The sequence below is a fragment of the Poecilia reticulata genome, chromosome 9 (assembly GCF_904066995.2).
Source record: "Poecilia reticulata chromosome 9, P_reticulata-male-v2, whole genome shotgun sequence".
NCBI classification, from domain to species: Eukaryota; Metazoa; Chordata; class Actinopteri; order Cyprinodontiformes; family Poeciliidae; genus Poecilia; species Poecilia reticulata.
The window spans coordinates 29,851,233-29,874,570 of NC_088838.1; the positions used below are offsets into that span (position 1 = coordinate 29,851,233).

The following is a 23,338-nucleotide window of genomic DNA, read 5'->3' on the forward strand; positions in this document are numbered from 1 at the left end:
CTAAATATGTTTTAACTAAATCCATAGGGGATATAATATTTTTCATGAACAAGAGCAACTTGAAAATATCCAGAATTGACTAAAAGTTCTGTTGGCTAGTCAAGAGATTCAACACTACAACTGTTGCATCTTTACAAATTGTCCCTGAACTAAGCTACACGTTATCTAAGCTTTCATCTTTTCATTTTCAACTGGCCTTCGAACAAGGGAAGCTAAAACTACTCCTCCATCGTGGTTCCCTCTGCTACCTGTCTCCTATTGGTTTTGGATTCCCTTCCATTGTGGAGCTCAAGATCAACCTGAACCTCAGGTCAGGAAGAGACACAAATCAGGTGTAAAGATGTGAAAGACTTTGAAGGTTGCAGGGGTTTTAAAGAAATATGAATTGATTTGAATTGCAGTCTGCGCCTCATGCAAATCAGGCCATTTGCAATCCAAATTGGATGACGAGGTACGAGACATGACTGCAGAAGTTCACCTCATGGGCAAGCTTTCTCTGATCAAGCAAATCGAATACAACACATCTTCTGGTGAACTCTTTTTATCAAGCAGCTCATGTACGTGGGTGCAGGAATGGACAAACACTTGACCTTGTGCAGACATGCCGCACATGCCAACCCTCATTTACTTACAATGAAGTGTCCGCTTTGGTTGTGCAGGAAAAGTGTGAGACTAGCTCCAGCTTCAGCCCCGTGGAAAGAGAAGTCATTGATTCTGGGGTGGGGTGGGCAAAAATGTGAGCTGTGGGTAAGCTGCCAAAGCTGCCGACTGTACGAGAGGCCAAGACAGCAGCCAAATCCAAACAATGAAAATGTACTTTCTGGACATAACGAGCTCCTAATGTGCAGGGAATGCTTACCTCCATACTCCGTCTAAATCCAACTCATAAATCTTCCACAATCCCATCCTGTCCAAGTGAAAACAAATTTGCCTTACTCCATTTCAAAGCACGGCCGCATTATACGTCTACAGCCAGAACTGTTCTGGAAGGTTTATTCTGTTTCCACGAGCCTGGCAATCAGGACCAGGCCACCGTTCTGGACGTCTCCGTTATTTTGCTCACAAAACGCTCCCCGCCCAGGAAAACGCACAACTTTGACATTTACGCTTGTAGTGCTGACAGCTGCTGTTGGAAGTGTGACTGATGAACTGAAATGACTTTCTGGACACCACAGCCACTGCAGACCATTCACATTACGGCGACAGAGATTTGCTTACACGGACTCCACTCGGTGTTTGCACGTTTGTTACAGCAGGGCTAAACGCTGTCTTTAAAATATTCAGAAGCAGAATATCTGCACAGGCCCTCTGGGAAGAAAAAATACTTTGAAAAATGATTAAAAAAAATAAATAAAAAACAGGCTCTAAATTATTCAGAAAGTCAAGCACTTGGTAAGCCAACAATCAGAGAATCTGGACGTCTTGGAGGGCAGATTGTTTGAAATAATTCACAACTATCTTGAACAAAAGAAAAAAAAACAGGGAGATGATGAAATAAAAAGATAAAGGAGGAAATGCAGAAGGGAAGAGAAAAAAGTTTGAATAAAGATAAAAGATGTGCAGAAGAAGCACACAAAGAGGATGTTTGTTCAAGCCAAAAAATAAGAAGCAGCAGCTAAATGGGTCTTTCTGTAAAACACAGCTTCGATCAGAACAGCCTCACTGTTGTCTCTTCAACATAAAATGACAACTTTTGAGAGGGAGAAGTTAAATGTTTGAGCTAATACGTCGGCATTTTATGGTGCAACAGAAAACGTTTTGTTACCTTTGAAGGCAGGAAATCTACTCCTTTCCTTCCTGTTTCCAATTTTGGGGTGTTTTGTTCCCTTTGCCAACTGCTGGCATCAGCCTTAAATTTTAATCTTAACTAACCGTGTCAGACATTCCTCTGATGGAGCCACGACATGAATCTAAAGCGGGTTATAAAGTGATTAATGAGATTTGAAAGAATAAAAAAAAAGCATACTCGCATCGCCAAAATATGTTTTTAATGTTTTCAGACTTCTTCAAATCTGTGGTTCATTTCCTGAGTAAATGTTTAACTTCTGGAGGCTTCCTAAAATGTTTGCACAACTCTGCATCAAGGAATCACCAAACACAAACACTGGTCTTCACAGATGCACTCCTTGATCTGATTAATGTTGTAAAATGTGTGATTGTTTTATCAGTAAAGTCTGCTCTCATTTCCAATATACACACCTCAGTTTCTTCACTTAGAAACAATATTTTTTGCTAGTTCTTTCTATTTTAATCTATTCTAGTTCCAGAAAAGGCCAAACCTTAAAGTTACCTTTCCCTTTTTTTAATAAATCTGGTCCTGGTTAGCAGCTGGTTGGATTGCAAAGGCTCCATCATGAAGATTAGAAGAACTAGATGCTAACAGGTTGTTAGCAGCTCATTTTTATTTTATTTTATTTTTTTGGATTCATGAGTGAAACTTAATTTTTATGATACACTAACCTGCAGTAGTTGTGGCTGCCCAGACCTCCTTCTCCATTGGGATACTTGAGGGTGTTGTAAGGGTGCTGGAAGGTCTCATTCCAGAACAGGCAGGGTTTCCCTCCATGCAGGCTGGTTTGGTTTTGGAAGCCCCTGTAGTCCTGTCCGTTGGCAGTGTAACACTCTAAAAGAGAAGAGAAAATTAGAAATGAAAGGAGAAAAATAGGGACAAATAAAATAATATCAAAATCACATGTCTGGCATAAGAGATCACACATCTTTCAAGATTTAAAAGAATGTCTTTACTGGGAATATCTGCATTCTGTACGATAACATTTGTACTTTTAAAACATTTTAATGTGTCTGGAATGATTGTAAACGGTCTTAGTGCACAGACCCACTACGTTTAAACTCCAGCCAAAAATATGAGAGCAAAACCAATAAAAGCCCTGTTTCAATTAATACCAACATAGAGTGAGATGGGGCGAAAGCCAAAACTATACAGCAAGCGCAAGTATGGCTTGAATTTAGAAGCATATAACAACCATATGTGGATTTCCAAAGAAAAACAATGATTGGTGGAAGGCTTCTCTTCCCTGAAAAACAGGAATTCAAATAAACAAAGCCTGATGGGGAGTTGATGAGCTATCACCGCGCTGCGAGCCCACAGGGTTCCTCTTACAACACTTAAAACTGGTAAAAGGAAAACCACATTCCTCTTTTGATGACATTAAAACAGAAAACATTGAAACGGTTATGATTACTCAGGGTGCAGGCGCTGATAATTGGTACGAATGACAGAGGCATCTAACACCTAAGAAACCAACGACAACAAGACGGTCAGGTAGACAGTGAGGTTTAGTAGTTTACAGGGAGAAAATATCAGAAAGTTTTCAATATATCATAATATTTCTCAAGAGAAATGAGAGTTTTGAAATTAAGTTATGGCTCAAAGTTTACACTAATATTCTGGGAGGTGATTCAGTTAAATATTTGTTCCCTAGAGTAAATAATCATTACAAATCACAAAAAATGATACGTTCCTCACATCTGAGGCAAGACATGTTTTTAAATTTTTTATTTTAAAGAGGAAAACCATACACAAATAATTAATAATCAGGAATTATTTGGCAAAGTAAAAATGTAAAGTCATCTTTCATCTATGTGGGGATAGTATTAGGTTAGTCAGTAAAAAATGTAAGATTTGAAGTGATTTCCTCATCAAATGTCAATTCAAATAATAAGATCATGTATAAATGTTGGCACATAAGTTACAATATTTAAAATTCAAGATTTTGGGATATTTTGTCCTGCATTTTCCAATAATCCACAGGAAAAGAGAATGTTTACTGAAAAGATCTTGGTGTTATTGTCTGCAAACAGGAAGAAAAAACATGACTGAATGAATTGTGACACGTTATTTAGCCAACAAATGTTAAGAAAATTATATTTAAAGCATGGTGCTATAAAAAATACATTTGGATTATATCTTCTTTTTAAGTAAATGTTATTCATTCTGAATTATATATATATAAAAAAGGCTGTGTTGTTTTTTGGTGTATGAGCTCACATGTCATTTTATTAGACACACATTGCAAGTATTGGACCTTTTGCCTTTTCTCTGACATCAAGAAGGCATTTTATTTTTCCAATCCCCTGCAGATCCCTGGATAGTTTTGCTTTTTCTGACTTTTCTCTATAAACCAGACATGATTGTTTCAGCAATTTCTGAAACAATCAGAGCAGACCATTGGGGACCAACAATCCTGCTATCACTAAAATCTGATTTCTTTCTCTTTCTGGTGGTCGACTTGAATTTCAGCAGGCTGAGAAAAAGACTACATGCATGAATTGCTCTTTATGCTGACAAACAGTTGAACAGGTGTCCCTAAAATGTGGCATGCAAATAATATATTCACATATATCAATACTTTAGTATTAAGAATATAGAACAACAAAAATATCCAGATGGTTGAAAAGAGGAGGAAGTTGAATTTCTCTAATAATTTCCATGAATGTAGATCACTGATCGTGCCAACAAGTAAAGACTTTGTCACAGTTGTAAACAAAAGTTGCTGAAAATACAGAGTAAAATGTATTCAGACAACTGTCTGAATGTGCTTGCTATTACTGATGGAATCAAAGAAGCATGCTGTTCATGGTTCTATTATAACACCAATTACCCTCAGTGTCTGTCAATCAAACATTAAGAATGAAAGAAGGATACTTGCTTGTCTGGCTTGTCTCCAAGGGTCTTGTTGCTATGTATGTGGTTAGCCAATAACCGGCCTCTTTTTATCAAGTCAAGCTGTTTGGACCAAGTATGAGCTAATGCATTGCAATATGACAGTCATTAGTCCCCTTGGTGAGCCAGCTGTGATCCATCGTTCTCTATCATTCTCTTTCAAGGTTTCAGAACTTCCTCTCTTGTGTTTTATCGTCTGTTCTACTTCAGCATTTATCTCCTCTCAAGCTTCCTCATCCCAGCCTTTCAGTGCAGAAACAAACATTTTTCTTTGGGGAACCCTGCACAGTTCAGAGACTTTCTGTTCCCGGGTTCATTCTGATGTTCCCGCTTTGTTTTGCTTCTTTAAGGTGTAGTACAGGAAAAAATGTACTTTAATCCAAGATATTTTTGTTTTCAATGTGCAGTCTGATAGAGACTGAACTAACTTATCACAGCCAAGAACAAACTAAAAGAGAAACAAAAACCTGATGATCAGTATCACAAACATACAGCACAATAAAGTATTCACTTTTTGTTTTTACTCACTTATTACGCTTAAAAGTTACAAATCATCAAACAAATCCCAATACCAGAAACAATTCATAAGAAGAAAATGCAATTTACAAAAATAAATGTACTTGTTATAGTAAAAAAGAAACTATCCAAACGTTTAGGCGCAATGTGAAAAAAATAATTACTCTCTAAACATGACAACTGGTTAGAAAACATTATTAGAAACTAGTTTTGTGTGCGTGTGTGTCGGTGTGTGCATGTGTGTGTGTGGTGATCCGAAACAAGATAAGAAAGCATGTACGGGGCCAGACACCATCACAGATAAGTCTCTGTGTGACAGTCGGGACCTCCATGGAAAAAAAAAGAAACTGCCAATGACATTTTTGGCACAGAGTCAGGGAAGGACAGGTGCTGTAATAATTATTCGGATGACTGACAACCGACAGGTGAGTCCAAGTGTAAATAATGGAAACACGCAACATTAAAACAGAAGGAAGACGGAACAGGTAATGAAAAATGAAGACAAGCCAGGTAACTGCTGAGAAAGCAAAACAAAGACTTTATCCACAACCAGAACTACAAGTAAATTAAAGAAAATAAAAGCCACATACTTTCATAGATCTGTGTTGAGTGAAACATGACTTCATTAAGCAGTTGCTTTGCGTCACCTCAAAGACACAATCAAAGGTGTGACTTCACTTTTTAAGCTAAATAAATGCTGTGTGTTATTAACAGTGGCTAGCTTGCACTCAAACATGCATTCCAGCTTCTTGCATGAACCGCCAAAGTACTTCTAACACTTCACATCACTGCGAGTCAGGAGCCCCGACTATTCTCAGTGCGACAGCCAGAGTTGCTTTTAATTAAGGTTGCTTTGGCCGTGTTGCTCCGCCGAGCTCGTCAGCCATCCATCGTCTGCCTGACAGGGGCTCGGCTGGAGTGGAGGAGCTCTGGGGTGTCGAGTTTCTGCAATTATGATGCCTCTCTATTGTTGGTAAGTGTCTCCCATCTCTCTGTGCGCAAATTAATGTTGTCTTGACATGCAAGGATATCCTCTATCAGATCATAAATCCACCTGAGATTGGCTGGCGGAGAACATGACTCCATAAAGCTACAAAAACAACTTAACGAAGAAGCAACTGAAGTCACGCCCTCCAACGCGGACATAAGGGACATATAAGAGGGATGGTGGTTATAGTCAGGCCCACGCCCAGAGGACATACAAGCCATAATAATAATGGACACTTCTCACATCTGAATAGACGCACCTGTAAGCAGATGGAACTGAACACGTCCATATTGAAGATTTTGAAGATAACACCATGTTGTGATACGATGATATGTAACAGCTGTAATATGATCAGTTCAGCTGTGATGGTAACTGAAACTACGGTTCATTGTATGCTGTAAAATAACACAACACTGTCAGAAGATACACAGCTTGTGAACTTTTTCCCTTTTTGTCATGTTACAAACACAAAATACTGTGGATTTTATTGGACTTTTATAATAGACCAACAAAATTTCTGCATAATTGGAAGGGAAAGGACCCATTGTCTTCAAAGGGATTCAATTATATCTGTAACCTTTTGGTCTCTACCATCTTGTCACAGCTAAAGGTGGACATTTCTGCTTTTTGTTCTTCGCAAAATAGCTCAGTCAAATTGAACGGAGAGGTCAAGGAACATTGATTTTCAATTCTCAAATGGATGTTAGCTCTGGACTTTGATTAGGTCGGTTTAAAACATGAAGATGCTTTGAGCTATCCTGTGGCCGCAACTAACAAATAATTATTCTATCGATTATTCTGAAATTAATCGGATAAAAAATTTAATATTCCACTCAATAAATGATTATTCACAATCATTCCAGTCCTACACTAAATCGTTTCATAGTTGCTTTTTCTGTATGTTCAGGTTCATTCCTGTATTGAAAGGTGAACCTTTGTCCCAGATTCAAGTCTTTTACAATCTTATTGGCACTTTCTTTTATCTAATTCCTCTTTAACCTCCACCATATTTTCTTGTGCAATGCATTCGTTGGTCTTCATGAAGCTCCTGTTAGGTCTTCACAGATCTGAATTGATATTAAGAGTGCCACTGGACCATACCTACTAATTAGGTAACTTCTAAAGGAAATTGTTGCATGGAAATTTTGTCATTCTTATATTTTATATATATATTAAAAAAACGTAAAAATACATAATTTTCTCTCCAATTCACAAGTATGTACTACGCTGTTGGTCTGTCACAAAATATCAACATGAAATGTCGTGAAGTTTGTGGTTGTAAAATGGATAACAGCTCGAAGGGCATAAAACCTTTTGCAAGGCACAGCGTACGAGGATCTCATACTATATTTACATTTTGTTCTGGATCCTGGCAGCCAGGACAGCAGAGCGAAAAGACGGGGAAACACTCCCACTAAGAGGCTGGCACCGGCACAAGCACAATAATGAGTAACTACTCCCTGAAAGCAATCATGACTTCCCGAGTTAAAGACGATGCCACAAGGAAAGGGCGGCCGGTTGCTTCCTAAATGAGCTCATGTACTTCAAATACCTTCTCTTCAAAGAGAGCAGGTACTGAGCTCAGCTGCTCGATGCGATGAATCCATAAGAAGAAGATGATTGACACTTTTAATGTCTCCCTTCCTTTCTCCTACTTCAGGAAACTTTCCTCCTGAGTTTCAGGAAGGAGGATGGCCCGTCTGGAAGCGGTTGCAGCTGGCAATCCCTCAGCCGGTTTGCGGCCAAGCCGGGCTTCCCGGATTAGACGGCGAATATTGCAGAGTTTTTGCCACCGTTAAAAAATATGTGTGGTTGCTTGTGGTGGGAATGGGAAGTGGCAGCTCCAGAAGAACCGAGAGATAAGTGAGGTCATCGTAAAGATGAATAGACTATTTAAAATCCCTGTGGATAGCCACACATCTATCAAGCTAAAGAGAAACACTCCGCTTTACCTTTGAGCAGAGCTGTTTATCCACGACCCGGAGAAACGAAGAGATCATCCGCCGATTGGATCGTGACCACTTTACGCTCAACTCCCCTGAGAACATGCCCTGCGCCCCCATCACTCCCCTCTCCCTTGTCACCAAGCAACTTTTGGGCTCTCGTCACATGGGTCTTGGCTTTCTTGTGGTTTCCTCGCAGGCCGAGATGGGAAACAGAACCTCGACCGCATGAAACACATGGGGGAGAGAATCGGGGGAATAAAATCCTCCAATAAAATACGCGCAAATCTAGAAATAGAAAAAGAAATCTAGGAAGGGAAAGAAGAGGACTCGCCCTCGACCGAGCCCAGCGCTCAGAAACTCCAGCACCGCCCCAGCAATGAGAAAAACAAGAAAAACATGCAGAGGATCGCTAGAAGACAGCTAATCGCCCTGTTATTATATTTGCTGGGATTTGCGGCTAATGACTTCCATATTGCAACTTCAAAATGATTCTCCAAAAAAAAAAAAAACGGGGTGAGATGGAAAGAGAATGGGGGCTTGGCTTCAGTTCATGTGATCTCAGGAAATAAACAAGTTAACAAACAAATTGTTTCTGTTAAACACGTTGTCAGGTCAGATAAGTGCCAGAGCGCTATCTGTTGTGTTAGCTACGAGGAATGAAAAGCAGCGATAATTACAGACAACTGCTTCCTCTCTAACAGAGGGCTGACATAAACAGCTCCCTTCCATCTTTATTATATGCTTTGGGCTTTAGGGACAGCAAAACAGGCTTTGTGCACGAGCGATATTTCCACTCTAATAAAATTACACAAAATGAGCGTAAGCTCGGACAAAAACATATTTGAACACGTAGCGACAGTAAAAAAAAAAAACCAGAGCTGCACTCACGGGGTTTTTGCAAACCTTCCAAAGCATACAAACACAGTTGACAAGAGAAGCAGATTACTCGTACACAATAATCTGCTTCCTCTCCGCGGTGCGCTGGTAGCTATTACTGTCGTGGTGCTCATTAATGTCAGCGAAGTAAGAACAGAGGCCAGGGCCAGGCCAAACCAGGCCAGATGCGAGCAGGTTACAGAGTTCCTTTAAGAGCAAAGAGGTGTGTGTGTGTGTGTGTGTGTGTGTGTGTGTGTGTGTGTGTGTGTGTGTGTGTGTGTGTGTGTGTGTGTGTGTGTGTGTGTGATGGAGGAGGGCACAGCTGGCTGCAGCACAAGTCTGGTTCCCCTTTCCCCTCAAGCAGTATCCGTTTCCACACCAAAACCACATCAGACCTCAGAGGATGGCAGCGTACAGCTTAACATTTATTATCCACGTTTCACAGATATTTGCATGTTCAGCGGGGCATAATTTAATGATGTTGCACTGCAAAAACACAATCTCTTACCAAATTAGGCTAGTTTCAAGAGCAATTATCTTAGTATTCTTAAAATAAGAAAAAACCTAACTTACCTTTTTAGGAAGCTGTAGGAGCTTGCTTTGAGTCAGTAATTCCTTAATATCGATGAAAACGTACAGATTATTTCACTTACAAAACTGGAAAAATGTCTTGTTATAAGTGAAATAATCTACCACTGGAACTAGTACTTTATATTAATATTAAATTAAGTATAACTTTTATTAAATTTCTTTTTTTTTATGTATTTATTGAAACTGCCGCTATGTCGTGACCGTATGTTATGAGACAGATGATTGGTGGAAAAAAAAGCTTCTCTGCCTTCTCCTAGTGCTAACTAGAAACAACCAATCAGAGCCAGGAGGCGGGTCTTAGCCACATCTAAGCCCCGCCTCCTGTCTTCTACTACAGTAGATCATATTGTGAATGCTAAGGCTAGTTAGCATAGCCACCGATGATGGCAGATAAATGACAGCGAGTTGTTTCACCGCTATTAGCATATTTAGCAGCACATGCATGAGTTTGAGTGACAGCATTAAGGCCCTCCTTCTAGCTCTGATGGTTGTTTTTGGTTGGGACCACTGCATTTCTTCAGATGACAATAATAGCTCAGCGAAGAGGTCGAGGATATTTTCACAGATTATCTGTCTCATTACAATCTGTGAGGACATGGTGTCAATTTTAACAAATATTTTAAAACATATTATTTACAAAAGTTACATACTGCGGCTTTAACACACAGTACCTGCATCTTGCTGAAATATTATTTGTATTTTTTTTCCTTATTTCAAGAGTATTAAGATATTTGCTGTAAAAACCAACTTGGTAGGATTTTGTGTTTTTGCAGTGTGGATGTTGCTTCAGAGAGAGGAGGGAGGAATTCTGCAGTTAATGGCCCCCACATTCTCCCATCTACCCCCTATCCGTCCAGCATTCTTTTAAAAGCATCCTCTGCAAGAAGGTCAATGAAAGTGCAAAGACAAAAAGAGTCGGAGGTTCTTCAGTTCCTGAAATCCAGGTGATGAAATATCAAAGTTCTTTTCATTTTCCTCTTTTGTCGCATTTGTTGTCGCCCAAAATAAACCGAGACTTCACTGAGGCCCCCAAAATAGCCTTCATCACCGCAATTCTTCCTGCAGAAAACCCTCTGCTGCACCACCCTGTGAGTTCACCGCCACAGCGGCCACAGACCCACACTGCTCCTTGCCAGAGTTGCAGGGTAGCACCTATAAAACGCGGCCCCATCTCGTTTTTGCACGGCCCCTATTATTTAGCTCGGTAATGGAAAGAGCTTAATCTGCTGGAGCCGATGGTGGGTTGAAACCACAGCCGAAGTCCCCTCTGTTTGAAGCTGCGCTTAACAAAAATAGAGTGTAAAACTTTTTTGTTTTTAGGATTTTCACTTCCCCCACAGTTGGATCTTAAATGATTTTTATAAAATAAATAAAACAGGATTTCCTGGAGTCGCCAAAATGGTATCAGACGAAACACAGAGTGAGGTTAGGTGCAGGCTCTGTAACGAGGAGGGACGATTTAAGGTTTTCCTTGGCAGTAATTCAGTAACTGATGGATTGCAGGTTCTGACAAAGGACATAAAGGGCATCAGAAGACTTGCTGACATGCTTCAGAGAAAAAGCTGCTGGCAGAATGTTGACACTAGGCACCCGCTGACCAACCTGACATGAGGGTGGATGAGGTGACGTGTCGCTTTATCTATTTGTGGCATCTCGTTGAGTAACACACAGCACAAGCAAAAAAAAAAAAAGAGGTCATGCTTCCAAACTTCAAAGCTTCAGCACTTTTTCTATCTTGTGACTTTGTGGTGCTGTTCCTGCTTCTTTGTGAAGAGATTCAATAAAAATGGAAATGCAAAAAGGGTTTCTTTGTTCCCCGTGCGCACACATCCAGATGACAAAGAGCAAAAGGTTGAATAAACAGAAAGATAAATCTCCTGTAACGCATGCCACTGAACCTGCTCTAAACCAGCTCCGACACTCAGAGCAAACAAAGACCTGTGCAGCCTCAGAAACGCTGGGACTGTAAGGAGTAAGGCTGGTCGTTTCTGCTGAGCAGACAATGCAATATGCAGAGCTGATGTCACGCAATAAATTAGAATGAAGCAAGGGAAGGAATTACAAGTATTTCAGTAGAATGAAGCTTTTTGCTCAGTGAAAAATCTGCCAATGTGACAGATGTGCCTCTGAGCTGTAAAAATATCTTCTAGAGTATGAACAATAAACAAATTGGGTTCGTCTGGCTTCTGTTATTCACAGGGGCAAAAATAATGTAATTTATGCACAGGTTTGTTATTAGCATCAAGATATACTGAAGTCTGAAAAAGACAGTTAAAAAAAATAAAAAAATTTCCATCATGCAGCCTGTATGGACAAAGACAACGGAGAGTGAAGAGTGCCAAAACATAATAAATAACTGTTTCTGAACTGTCTTGTTTATTAAATAGATCTATATATGAAAGGTGAGTATATTTTAGGTGATTAATTTATTTATCCATGCTTAGGTAAAGTTTTTGTATTGCTCATAAAAACTGGAACAAACTTCAAGAAAACTTCAAAGACGAAAGGCTGAATTTTTTTAAATTAAGGTATAAACCCACCTGACTATTAATGCCTAAAACATTGATCAATTCCAAATATGGAATAAAGAACTTTGAACTGTCTTGTTGCTGAAATGTGCTATACAAAGAAACTTTATATAACCAACCAGTATCAATCTACCACTATCACTACCAATCCATCTACTTTACTTTACTAGAGATGCAACGATCCGATATTAACATCTGTATTGTCCCGATATTGAAAACAATCCAAATCAGCTATCAGTGACAATGTGCCCGATCCAAAAAGGCAGATCTATTCAGTCTAATTCTATATTTTGTGGTCTGAGCGAAACCCTGCTTTATTATGTGTTTTACATTATATTTAGGTTTTCTAATTTCACTTTTAAAGAAAATTTGTTGCAGTTTTTACGTGTTTGACCCAGGTGGGCCACCTGTTGTTTAATCTCTTTATTATTTATTTTACATTGGCTGTTGTACTGCTAATTACACTGGCTTAACAAATTAAAGTCGTTACCAATGTTTGACAAGCCATTGGTGTATTGGTGCAGAGTTATCACATAAATGTGTAATTCAGTACATTGATGTTCATGTTTTAAAAAAATAAATGTTTTCAGACAACTCAGCTGTTAGAATTGGCCGATTTGTATCGGCCAATTCTAAACCTGAGATATCTGTATCAGCTTTATAGTGCCTTTATTTAAAAGCAAACTTATTCCTTGCCTTCTATATGTATGTAATGACTAACAGAAAAACAAAAAACTCAGTCATCCCTTTTGGTTTAGATTATCAGCATCCTCTTTAAAAACTTTCTGGCAGGCATCCATAGCCACGACTGCTTCCCTCCTTCATAGTTATGAAACGGTTAAGCTTCGCATCCCCAGATGAGGCAAAAAGAAAAAGAAAAAAATCACTGAGATGACTTGAAGCCTTTCAGCTCAGAAGTTTTCAAGGTGCCCTGATTTGAGCATCTGGGATCCATCCATCATAAACCCAACAGCCAGTTAGAGAACAGTGCGGATTGTGAAAGACAGAATGATGGAAAGAGGCGGGAAATGGAGCGAGATGGAAGAAAGAAGAAAACGGAGAGAAGGGAAACACAGAGGGAGTCAGGGTGGGACAAAGACGGGTTTTATGACACCGCAGATTGTTAACCCAGGCTTCAATTTTCTCCCTCTTGTACACAGCTCCGCTGAAGTGAACACTTTATTTCACATTTCCCCGTATATTATCGACGGGGGTAACGAAGCCCAGACTTGTAAAATTATCAACAACACAGACCCCAACGCCAGGGGTCTGAGCTTCAAGGGACAGATCTCATTCCAGAGGAGCTCTGTGGCGCAGCTGCGCGTTGGGGCCCTTCCACAGCAAACAAGCAAGTGAAGCAATGCCTGGGAGAGCAAAACCATGTCCTGCTAATGCATGTCTTCTGCAGGGGAAATAACACATACACATATGGGTTCCTCATTGTAGGCATCCTTTCATAACCACACGAGCTACGAATTGTGATACAAGTCATGATGGCCCATTCCTCCGAATGGCTTTCCTACGAGGGCGTTTCAAGGTCACTCTTCTTTCTTTTATTTTGCTGCAAAAGCACATAATCTTACTAAGTATTTTTGGTCTAGTTTCTAGAGTAGATATCTTAATACACTTGAAAACTAACTTACAAGTAAGATAAAGGGGCTTGTTTTTAGTTAATAATTCCATAATTTTGATGAAAAAGAACCCGATTCGCTTGTAACATGGGAAAACTAGTTCTTTTTCATCAATACTGAGGAATTATTGACTTCAATGTCTTGCTGAAAATGTACTTGTTACTTAGTTTTGCCTCATTTCAAGAGTATTAACATATTTACAATAGAAACCAGACCAAAAATACTTGTGTGTTGTTGCAGGGTTGCCTGTAGGTGGACGGTAAGATGATCGCCCCGTTAGCTTACGATGTCAGATTCTTAGATAAACACAAACAGTGACAAAACACGCGTTAATATTCACTCCTACCCACATCATTCTAGCTCATTCCTTCTTTTTCCCCCTTTAAACTCCCATAGTTGCCTACAAACGTGCCCACAGTAAGAAGGAAAGGGAGCAATTTTCACCAGCGCACAAGCCGCAGTATTTTAAGACGGATCCGATGTGGAGGGAAGGAAGGTCACACACACACATGCAACACTGGCTTCCTTTGTTTCCCTGCTGGTAAGGCCGATGCCGCCACCGCCGCGATGCCATTCTCACCACTCATCGTTGCACTGATATGGCCCCTCTGAGGGTGTGTGAGTGTGAGAGCTCACAAGTCTGTCAGTTTCCTCACCACTTGCTTCACAAACGCTGGTTTCGTAAAAGCAATAATCAATTTGTGGCTCCATCATGTGAACAGTGCATCCGGTATGGTTCGCTCTGTAATTTCAAAAAATTCCGCCCAGAGCCGGACCAAAACCGTATGAGGCATTAAGCAGAATTTATACCACTAACATCCGGTTTTAGATTGATCATTTACAGATTCCACATTTAATACGAATTGTTTCACAGTTAATAACAACAAATTACTGAAGCTGTGCGTGGAGAACAATGTGATTTGCTTGAAATTACACCAGTCGCATTGCATTTTTTATTTAATCAGTTGTACTGGAGAATAAATGGATTTAAGAGGTGACAACTGTAAATAAGTGGAGGAGATAAAAATATTTATCTGATTCATTTGGAATGGCTGATGAGCCCAGTGTGCAGTGTAAGTTTAACTGGTTAAAGTTACATGCAATCATGATTCATTTACAAACACAGTGTGCAAAACATGGGAACAATAGTGCAAGGAATTCTGGGTAAATACAACCAAATGAAAGACACGTTTCCAACACTAGCAGGAAAAATGATACGTTGTCTTTTACCAAAGACTGTACTGAAAAAAAATCCTACAACTCCTAAACTCTCACGCTCCTCCATTTTGTTTGCATTTCGTAAAGAAGGAAGTTGCGCTGTTTTCTTCTGAGGTTTTCATGTCGTTTCCTTCAGTAGTTTCTGGTGCAGCGCCACCACAGGCAAGGAGGGAAACAGGTTTTTCGAAGGGTTTAGTTCGTTCAACAGTGTAGAGTGAAAGCAAACCGCACCAGCTGGAAATTTAATATATGTGCAATTTTGCTCTTCAATCAAACGAAGTCTACTGGACAATCTGGTGTTATACAGTATTTTATATGTGTTTTATTATTCACATAACCATGCATTCAGACATAGTGGTGTTCATATAATTTTTGCCCTGCTGCCCCTCACGTTGAGCCTGGAGCTGCGCCGAACAGAACACCTAATGATCAAGGGAAGGGTTCGCCACCAAACACACCTGTTTTTTATCATCCTGTTTGTGTTCAGGTTCACCGGCATCTGGGGAATGTAAATTATACATGCTGTAGTTTGAGGTGTAGTTCTGTGAGTCCTCTTGCAGGGGGAGTTGTGTGTGGAACCACGCAGACCCCACCTCACCTCCCAGCCACCAGCCATGCGGCTCTCGGTGTGCCTGTGTGATTACAGGGTCCAGGAAAGATGAGGTAAATAAGGAGTTCAGGTTCTGAGCAGCAGAATGGATGTGACTGAGCCTGTTAATGCTAAAATGAAATGAAAACAATCTAAAAGTCCCACACTGCGGCACAATCAAAGCACAGTTAACTCTGCTGTTTACTTTAACAGACACAGTTATTAAAACAGATAGCTTATCTTTCCCTATAGTGAACCATAGCAAAAGCGTGACATTCGATAAGAGAACCAGCAGCCTCTTCAAAGCAGCACCAAACATTTTAAGGATATGATCTTTTTTTTTCTTTTCCCCTCTGCTCTTTGAAAATAATGACCATTATCCCAGTAAACTGCGCTATCATTTCATTGTGCCTTGTTCTTCATCTTGTTTTCATCTTTTTGTAAGAACTAACCAGCTTTGACTCATTTGCTGCTTTTTTATATTTTGCTGCATACTGGTTTAATCAGTCATTTCCTGTTGTGGAGATTTATCATGCCAGCAGACAAACATTACACCAAAATTTAATTTGGAAAACGAGTAAATCAGTAGCAGCAAAGGAGAATGAGAAACTCTACTCTGTTTAAGACTCTGAGAAATTTTCAAAGAGGATACAGAGGTAGTTTCTTTTGTACTTTTTTACCATTAACAGCAACTTATTATAATGACTAATAAATATTTAATGAGTGCCATTAGAGCACAATGGTTCTAGCTGCCGGCTGTCATCTGTCAGCATTGAAAGATAAACATACCACTTTGAATTTTTTCATATTTTGTTGTATTTTATTGGGATGTTAGGTAGTAGATAGAACAGCCAAATGGAAGAAAAATTATTTATTTTCATGTTTTTATATAACTGAAGATATGAAAAGAATGTACTGAAACAAAAAAGACGTATAGCACAGTTACAGTTAGTTATATCAATCAAAGCAGCAGCCAAGAATCACCAGGAAAACGCCATACACACCATGAAGCCTGGTAATGGCTGCATCATGCTGAGGGAATGCTTTTCTCCAGCAGGGGCTGAAATGCCAGTCAGCAGAGATTTCTACCTTCCAGCAAGACAACACTAAACATGCAGTTTGAGCTACAATGGGCTGTTCATGTGTTAGAAAGGTCCAGTTAAAGCCCAGATCTAAATCCCCAATAAAAATCTGTGGGAAAACTTGAAAATTCCTGTTCACAGACTCCCTAAATCAGTGCTGTCCAAAGCCAACACTCAAGCGCAGGTGTCCTGCATGTTTGATACGTTGCACACATAAATCAAACAAACGGTTTGAACTAAGATCTCTGCAGAACTCGGTAACAAGCTGAGACAGTAAAGCCAGTTGAATTAGCTGTGCTGCAGCAGAGACATTTAAATGCATGTTCTAAATATCTCACATTTAAAGCATGCCATTCCGAGAACAAGACTGTGCAGAAGTTAGCCTGGATGTGCAAAGTTAGTTCTACAAAGTACGAACCAGAATGTAAACAATTTATAAAACATTTCACTTCAACTTCACAATTATAAGCTACTTTAAGTTGGTCTTTCAAATAAAATTCTTATAAAATACATTAAAGTTTGTGTTAAGAATGTGAAACGATTCAAGGATTTAACGACTAACAACTTTATAGCAAAACAGTAAAATTATAACTTCTTTTTCATCTAATAAATAAGAATAATGTGTCTTTGAGTCTTATCTATCTGATATCTTACATATGTTCAAAATTGTAGACCTCTTATATTTCTATACAAATACTTAGAATAAATAAAATCAAGTTTGAGCTGTTTTCCTAATGACTCATCTGTTATAAGAAGAGTTCACTTCATGAAAAGTTGCAAATGTTCTTTAAAGCAATTTTGACGAGATCTGACAGCTTCCTGTAAACCATCTCTGGATTGCGGTGGACTTACATCAGCGTTATGTACACACATACCCGACTAGTAGATCTGATTTTAAGGAGAGTGGAGATCAAATCCTTTAAAACAATTCAAATGCTCACACATGTTAAAGAAAAGGCAAAGTAAAGAAAGGATGTTTTAAATTTAGCAGGTATAAATGTAGTTTCCTCCCATTTGGGATGGTTAAACTCTGGGTTACACAGGTTACTTTATGAAGGTGGAGTTGAAAAGGTAAAGGTTAACATCAAAGTGGGTAAAGCGATGCACCAAAGTCAAGCGGTAAACCAAACTTACAATTCGAAACCTCAGTCACAGCTTTAAATCCTTTTCTCATTAACCGCTCTCCTTTGCTTACTGGAAATTGGGTCTAAGCTGATCACCCAGCTGAGGCTTAAGCCTGCATGTTGTGTTTAAGCATAACTAAAACACGGGAAGTCATTTATGCTCCGTGAATCACTGACGGTACACTGAATATGGGAGTTTGCACTGGGGTGGTGGACATCAACAAAAAGCGGTTCTAATGCGTATCAAATCCAGAGGTTTCAGCAACTTTTACTTCTTGTTTGCATTGACGGATAAACAGACTCCATGTGTGGAGCGCAAACATGCACCCATCTGCGTTCAATGACTCTCCAGCGTTTTTGTTTGGAGAGAGTGGTAAACATGGGGGGAAAGGGCCCCAGTGGGTTTGTTTCGTCTATCGTTATAAACTATAGATGGAGGCACTGGCCTGTTTAATTTCGCTCTTTGGCATGTTTACATTGATTTTTCTCCTCTTTAAACTCAGATACATGATGAAGAAAATCTACAGCACATCAGTTAAGTTATTTTTTGGGCTAATTCTTGTTGATTTTAGAACAATCCCCCAATTTTTTCCTTATGTAACCCATACTCCCTGAGTTGGTCAGAGCACCGCTGCTAATGCATGAAACAACAAAAGGTTGTCAGATAAACCGCAACTGAGAGCAATTCTGCAAACACAATCCTAGCAGCACAATAAGCTGCTGAAGAGGGGACCGCAGTGTTTAACAGAAGACCCCCTTTTAAAGAGCCCTTTCTCTGGTTCCCGATCCCGACTGGGACGGCGATCGTTTTTCATCGTGGTTTGTGCGGCTCTGGGAAGAGCAGCAGAACTGGGAACCAGATGGTTGTGCTAAAACACAGGGGGCATCTCACTGGGATCCATTACGAGCGGAGGGTGGGGGGGATCCATTCAGGGCTGGTAGATTCAGTTTCATGGCATCGGCCGAGTGTGACCAACACTCGGGTTGGCGTGGACCGTGGGTTGGTGCCACATAGGCTGTGGCAGAGACGGCCCACTTTGTGTTCACCTCCGAGAGCCGCACTCACCTTAGACACAGGACAGACAACTAAATCAGGGCCCCTTTACGACTTGGGTTACATCCCTTTGACTTAAGGTCTCTTTCAAAGTGCCTCATGTTGCAATAGGATATGACAGGCTCCACAACGTCAGGGACAATGGCTGTTTCTGGAAATGACCGACTGAAATGTTCCTGTGCACTCTAACCACATTTTACTGCTGCCTAAGCATCACAGCTCGACTTAATGGATGTTTATTTGCATATTCTTGAAAGAAAGACCTCGGGGAAACGTGTTCTGTGTTCCCTGATGCACCAAGCCTTTCCCTGTCACGGCCTCTTTGCTCTGTCCATTGCTGGCTTTGTTCCTCCGTTTGCTGTCCACTTCGCCAGGCCTGCCTCCTTCACTTGTCCAAATGTTTGCTCTGTCCACTTTGCCGTGTCCACCCGCTCAGCCCCATCTGCGGGCGTTTCAACAAGCAGGAAAGGCGACAATTTGCCTCTTCAGCCACAAGCTGTTGCAGCTGGATGCAAACCAGACCCTGGAGCCGAACAGCAGATTACTCTCCATTTATTTAAAGTGGTTGACTTTCTCCGCTGCAGTTTCAGTGGGCTCCTGCCCAAATAAAACGCTTGTATAAAAAGAAAGTAAAGTTCGTCAGATGGGTCATGCCTCACACAGTAGCAATTCAATATTCTCCTGTTACATTCTTTGGTTTTGATCCTCAACAGTCCAAACTAAATGTTACAGCACAAAATTATTGGTTGCTTTGAAACTTCATCTTCATTGGGAATATTTACTAAACCACTCAACCAATTACTGGTAAAATCTTTGGAACGAGGTGAATCAAAGAAAAAATACTACTTTCAAAGAATATATCAATAATTTGATCAGAAAGAGAAACTGGATGCTGGGACGATTCTTGGGCTAATGCTAAACACATCAAACCAGCTTCCAGTTCTTCCTCAGTTTTCCTTGGGAGAAAGCATCGACAGTGGGGACTTATATGGCAAAGCAAAACTTAATTATCTTCTACAGAAGGCTATAGTTTGCGCAGTGTTTTTATATGCTAGCTGTTTCCTCCTTTGGGGCCTCAAACCTTGGAAAATTCCTTCATCTGCTAATTAAGTTGAGTTTTGATCTAAACGAGAGAGGAAATGAAGTCTAGATTACTTAGAAAACCGAGGTAGGAACCATTTGCAACTACGGCCTTTAACTAAAATGATTTATATTTCAGCTGTTATTCTATTCTAGGTACCTGAAATGTACCTAGAATAGATGCAGAGAAACTATTTTAAGTGGTGGATGATTCTTTACTGGTTAAGTAGCCATATGTTTTGTGGACAAAACAAGGCAGCTTATGTCTGTTTTTGATTCTTAGTTCAAAATATCTGAATCAAACATTCCCAAAAATAGTTGATTTTGAACTAAAAGTGAAAATATGCAATCCAGATTTCCTGAAAACTGTCAAACAGCCTGTTAGTCTTGATTAGAAGTGCAGAAGAAGAGGCTAAATTTACTAATGTTTGTGACAAACGTCTAACCTGCTCATTTTTTCTGTTAATTTCAAGAACTACTTCCTGTCTTACTTCAAAATAAGACTAGAAACAAAATGCTGGCTCAATCAGCTGAATAGAGAAGCTAAATAACTACAATAAAAATAATATGTCTATGAGTAGGACATCTCCCATTTATTTGAATATTTAAAACATTTCTTTAAATGTTTTAAATATTTAAAAAATATTTTTTTAAATATTTTTTTAAATAGGAAGTTTTTGCATTTTTTAAAATGCAAAAACTCTCAGTTTTTGCAGAGTTTACAAAAACTGGCAGAGACCATTTTAGAAGTCAGTTTTCATAGGCAAACTAAAGACAATTTTTGGAGATCAATGTCCTGTCTAAAAATGTAAACACTTTCAGGGGCCTTCTGTTGGTTTGGGAGATTCAATCTCATAGTTTTTGATCATGAAAAAGTCCAAACTGAAAGTGAGATGACAAAAATACTTGGTTGCTTTGTAACTTCAAACTGTTTACTAACACACTCACTCAACCAATCACTGATTGTACCGCCTCCAAAGCTTTATCAGTAATGTGATCAGAAAGACAAAAAAAGATTCTGAGTGATTCAGAGCCTGAATCAAAACAAAACCAAACAACTTCTAATTGTTTTCTGGTTTGGTTTTACTTGGAAAAAAATAATATATCAGCCTTTGAGAAGTTTTACGGGATAGTAATGCTTAATTTTGTTGTACAGAAAGCCGTTTTTTTTTTTTTTTGTGCGATGTTTTCATGCATGAGCCGCTTCCTCCCCTGAGGCAGCAAACCTTGCTTAAAACTCCATTGTCTGGGATTTAAATTGAGTTTTGATAATAAAAACAAGCATTTGTTTTAGACTTAATGGCATCCAGGGAAGAAGATTAGTCTTCATGCTACTTCATTTTAGCTCTCTGAGTATTTGATTTACCCTCTCACCCTGGAGTGCATTTTCAGCTAATAGACTCAGACCGCTGCAGGGAGCACCAGCGAAACCGGCAAAGAGAATGTCAATTTGGCACCGACTGGAGTGGGTCTCCTCATGCAAATGTCAGTGTGCATGAAGAGGCCACGGAAACACAACTTATGCATATCAGTATTCAGATGGAAAAAGAGAAGCAACTTGGATGCAGCATGGAAGAGCAGAAATCTGAACACTTTGGATTGTAGAGAGTTGTGGAAAGCACCGGATGTATAAAGCAATGGATTCAACAAAACACTGTCTGACCTTAGAGCTGCAAAAACCACACAAACCGGCGTTGTGACCACATGAATTGCACTCTCCCACCTAAGCATTGTTTATCTCTTTCAAGCCTGACAGTTGTGTACAGCCTGCTGCAGTCTGACAGTTTAATTCCACGCTGTCTGGCTGGACCGCCTCTGTGGATCAGGGACCAAAGTTAAACACTTTCTACTGGGACCCTCTGTACTTTTCCAGACCGTCACATCTGTCACGCCTTGGTATGTTCAGGGCTGGTCGCAGGTTTACATACGGATCATCAGCATCGATGCCACTCTAGTTTGGGTCTTTTTATGATTTATTTAAAGGGGCAGTATTTTGTATTTTCCATGCACATAGTCCCATTTCATAGCACAATCAAGTAACTATTGTTATAAAAGTGCTGTATGCATCAAATATGACTTATAAGAAATTTGACTTTGCATTGTGGTACCTTAAAATTTGGGCTCTGTCTCTTTTAGAAGCTCCTGCTCTTCAGTATGTCATCACAACACTCCTCCATAAGCTTTTAACACCGTTTTAAGAAGTTTTGCACTGAAAAGAAGTTTGTATAATATGCTCAGAAGATGCCAATATTAAATATGCATAAAAGAATCAAAGCTATACTCTAGGTGTGTTTTTGATGAGGCAATAATGCTTAGAACATTATGTAAAACTCAAAAAAGTTCAATTTACATAATACTGCCCCTATAAAAAAAATTCCAGAGAAGTTTATATTTGTTGTGAGTTTTCTTTTATCAACACAAGGTAAACGGTGCTCAACTAAATGCCTCCACTAGTGTTTGGATAAACATTTCATAGAAAGTCGGCAATAAAATCAGTAATTTCTAAGGGATCAAAAGGCTTCTGGCAACATTTTTGCTGAATATTTGACCAGAAAAACTATTTTAAATTAACTGTACAATTTTTGTCAGCAATCATTATCCAACCCCTTTACCAAAATATTAATGGAGGTGTGTCTATATATTTGAACATCACTGTATTATTTTGACCCTGGATGATTTGCAGAACATATGAAATATACATAATCTTCTAGAGTAGCGGTTCTCAACGTGGGCGGTACCGCCCCCCGGGGGGCGTTCAGAGGACGGCAGGGGGCGCTGGTGGACATCTTTACAAAAGGGGCGCACTGGGATGCCTTTGGGGGGCGTTTGGTCGAAGGTAAACTTTACACCTTATATGCACAACAATGCCAGTTTAGTCTTTGAGCAACTTGGTAAAACTGTATTGTGTAACATTAAACTATGCTTGGCTGCAACTGTATCGGTTGCAGCTCTTCTTCTATTCAGTGTTTGTAGCTTCTTGGTGCAGCTCCGCTCTACTGCTACTGGTAGCTTCACCGCATCCGTTCAGCGTTACACCGGCTGATGACGTTGCTGTGATTCACTTTGTCTGGTATTTTTGTACATATGTTTGGGCAGTTCTGTGATCATGTCAAAGCAGAAGCTTATATTAAAAAGTGATTTATTTCCGTTTGAAGGATGCATGCTTCCATATAAGGACAACAGAAAATCACTCTTATAAACATGTAATTACTAAAATCACGATACCCTGACTTTGTATCCCTCTGAAAAATGAACCCATTTAAATAAAGAAATCCCTCCACGGGTGATACCACGATAGAGAGCGTTCATTTTATAGCGTTAACACCGGTGCTGTAAGTGGTCCGACATGAAACGGGTGTGATAAAACAACGGTACCACAGCACTTTTAAATTTCAACAATCAGAATACCGCAATTGTTTCCGTTGTTTTAA

The 23,338-nt window shown here is 39.7% G+C and overlaps 1 protein-coding gene across 2 annotated transcripts in view; it reads right to left on the reverse strand.

The window, feature by feature from the left end:
- The window catches only part of kremen1 (kringle containing transmembrane protein 1), a 75,728-nt gene that overhangs the window by 39,659 nt on the left and 12,731 nt on the right, over window positions 1-23,338 (reverse strand). For both annotated transcript variants that reach the window (XM_008417855.3, XM_008417853.3), the window contains exon 2: window positions 2,461-2,623. In XM_008417855.3, the coding sequence (XP_008416077.1) occupies window positions 2,461-2,623 (163 nt within the window). The remainder of the gene's footprint in view (window positions 1-2,460; window positions 2,624-23,338) is intronic.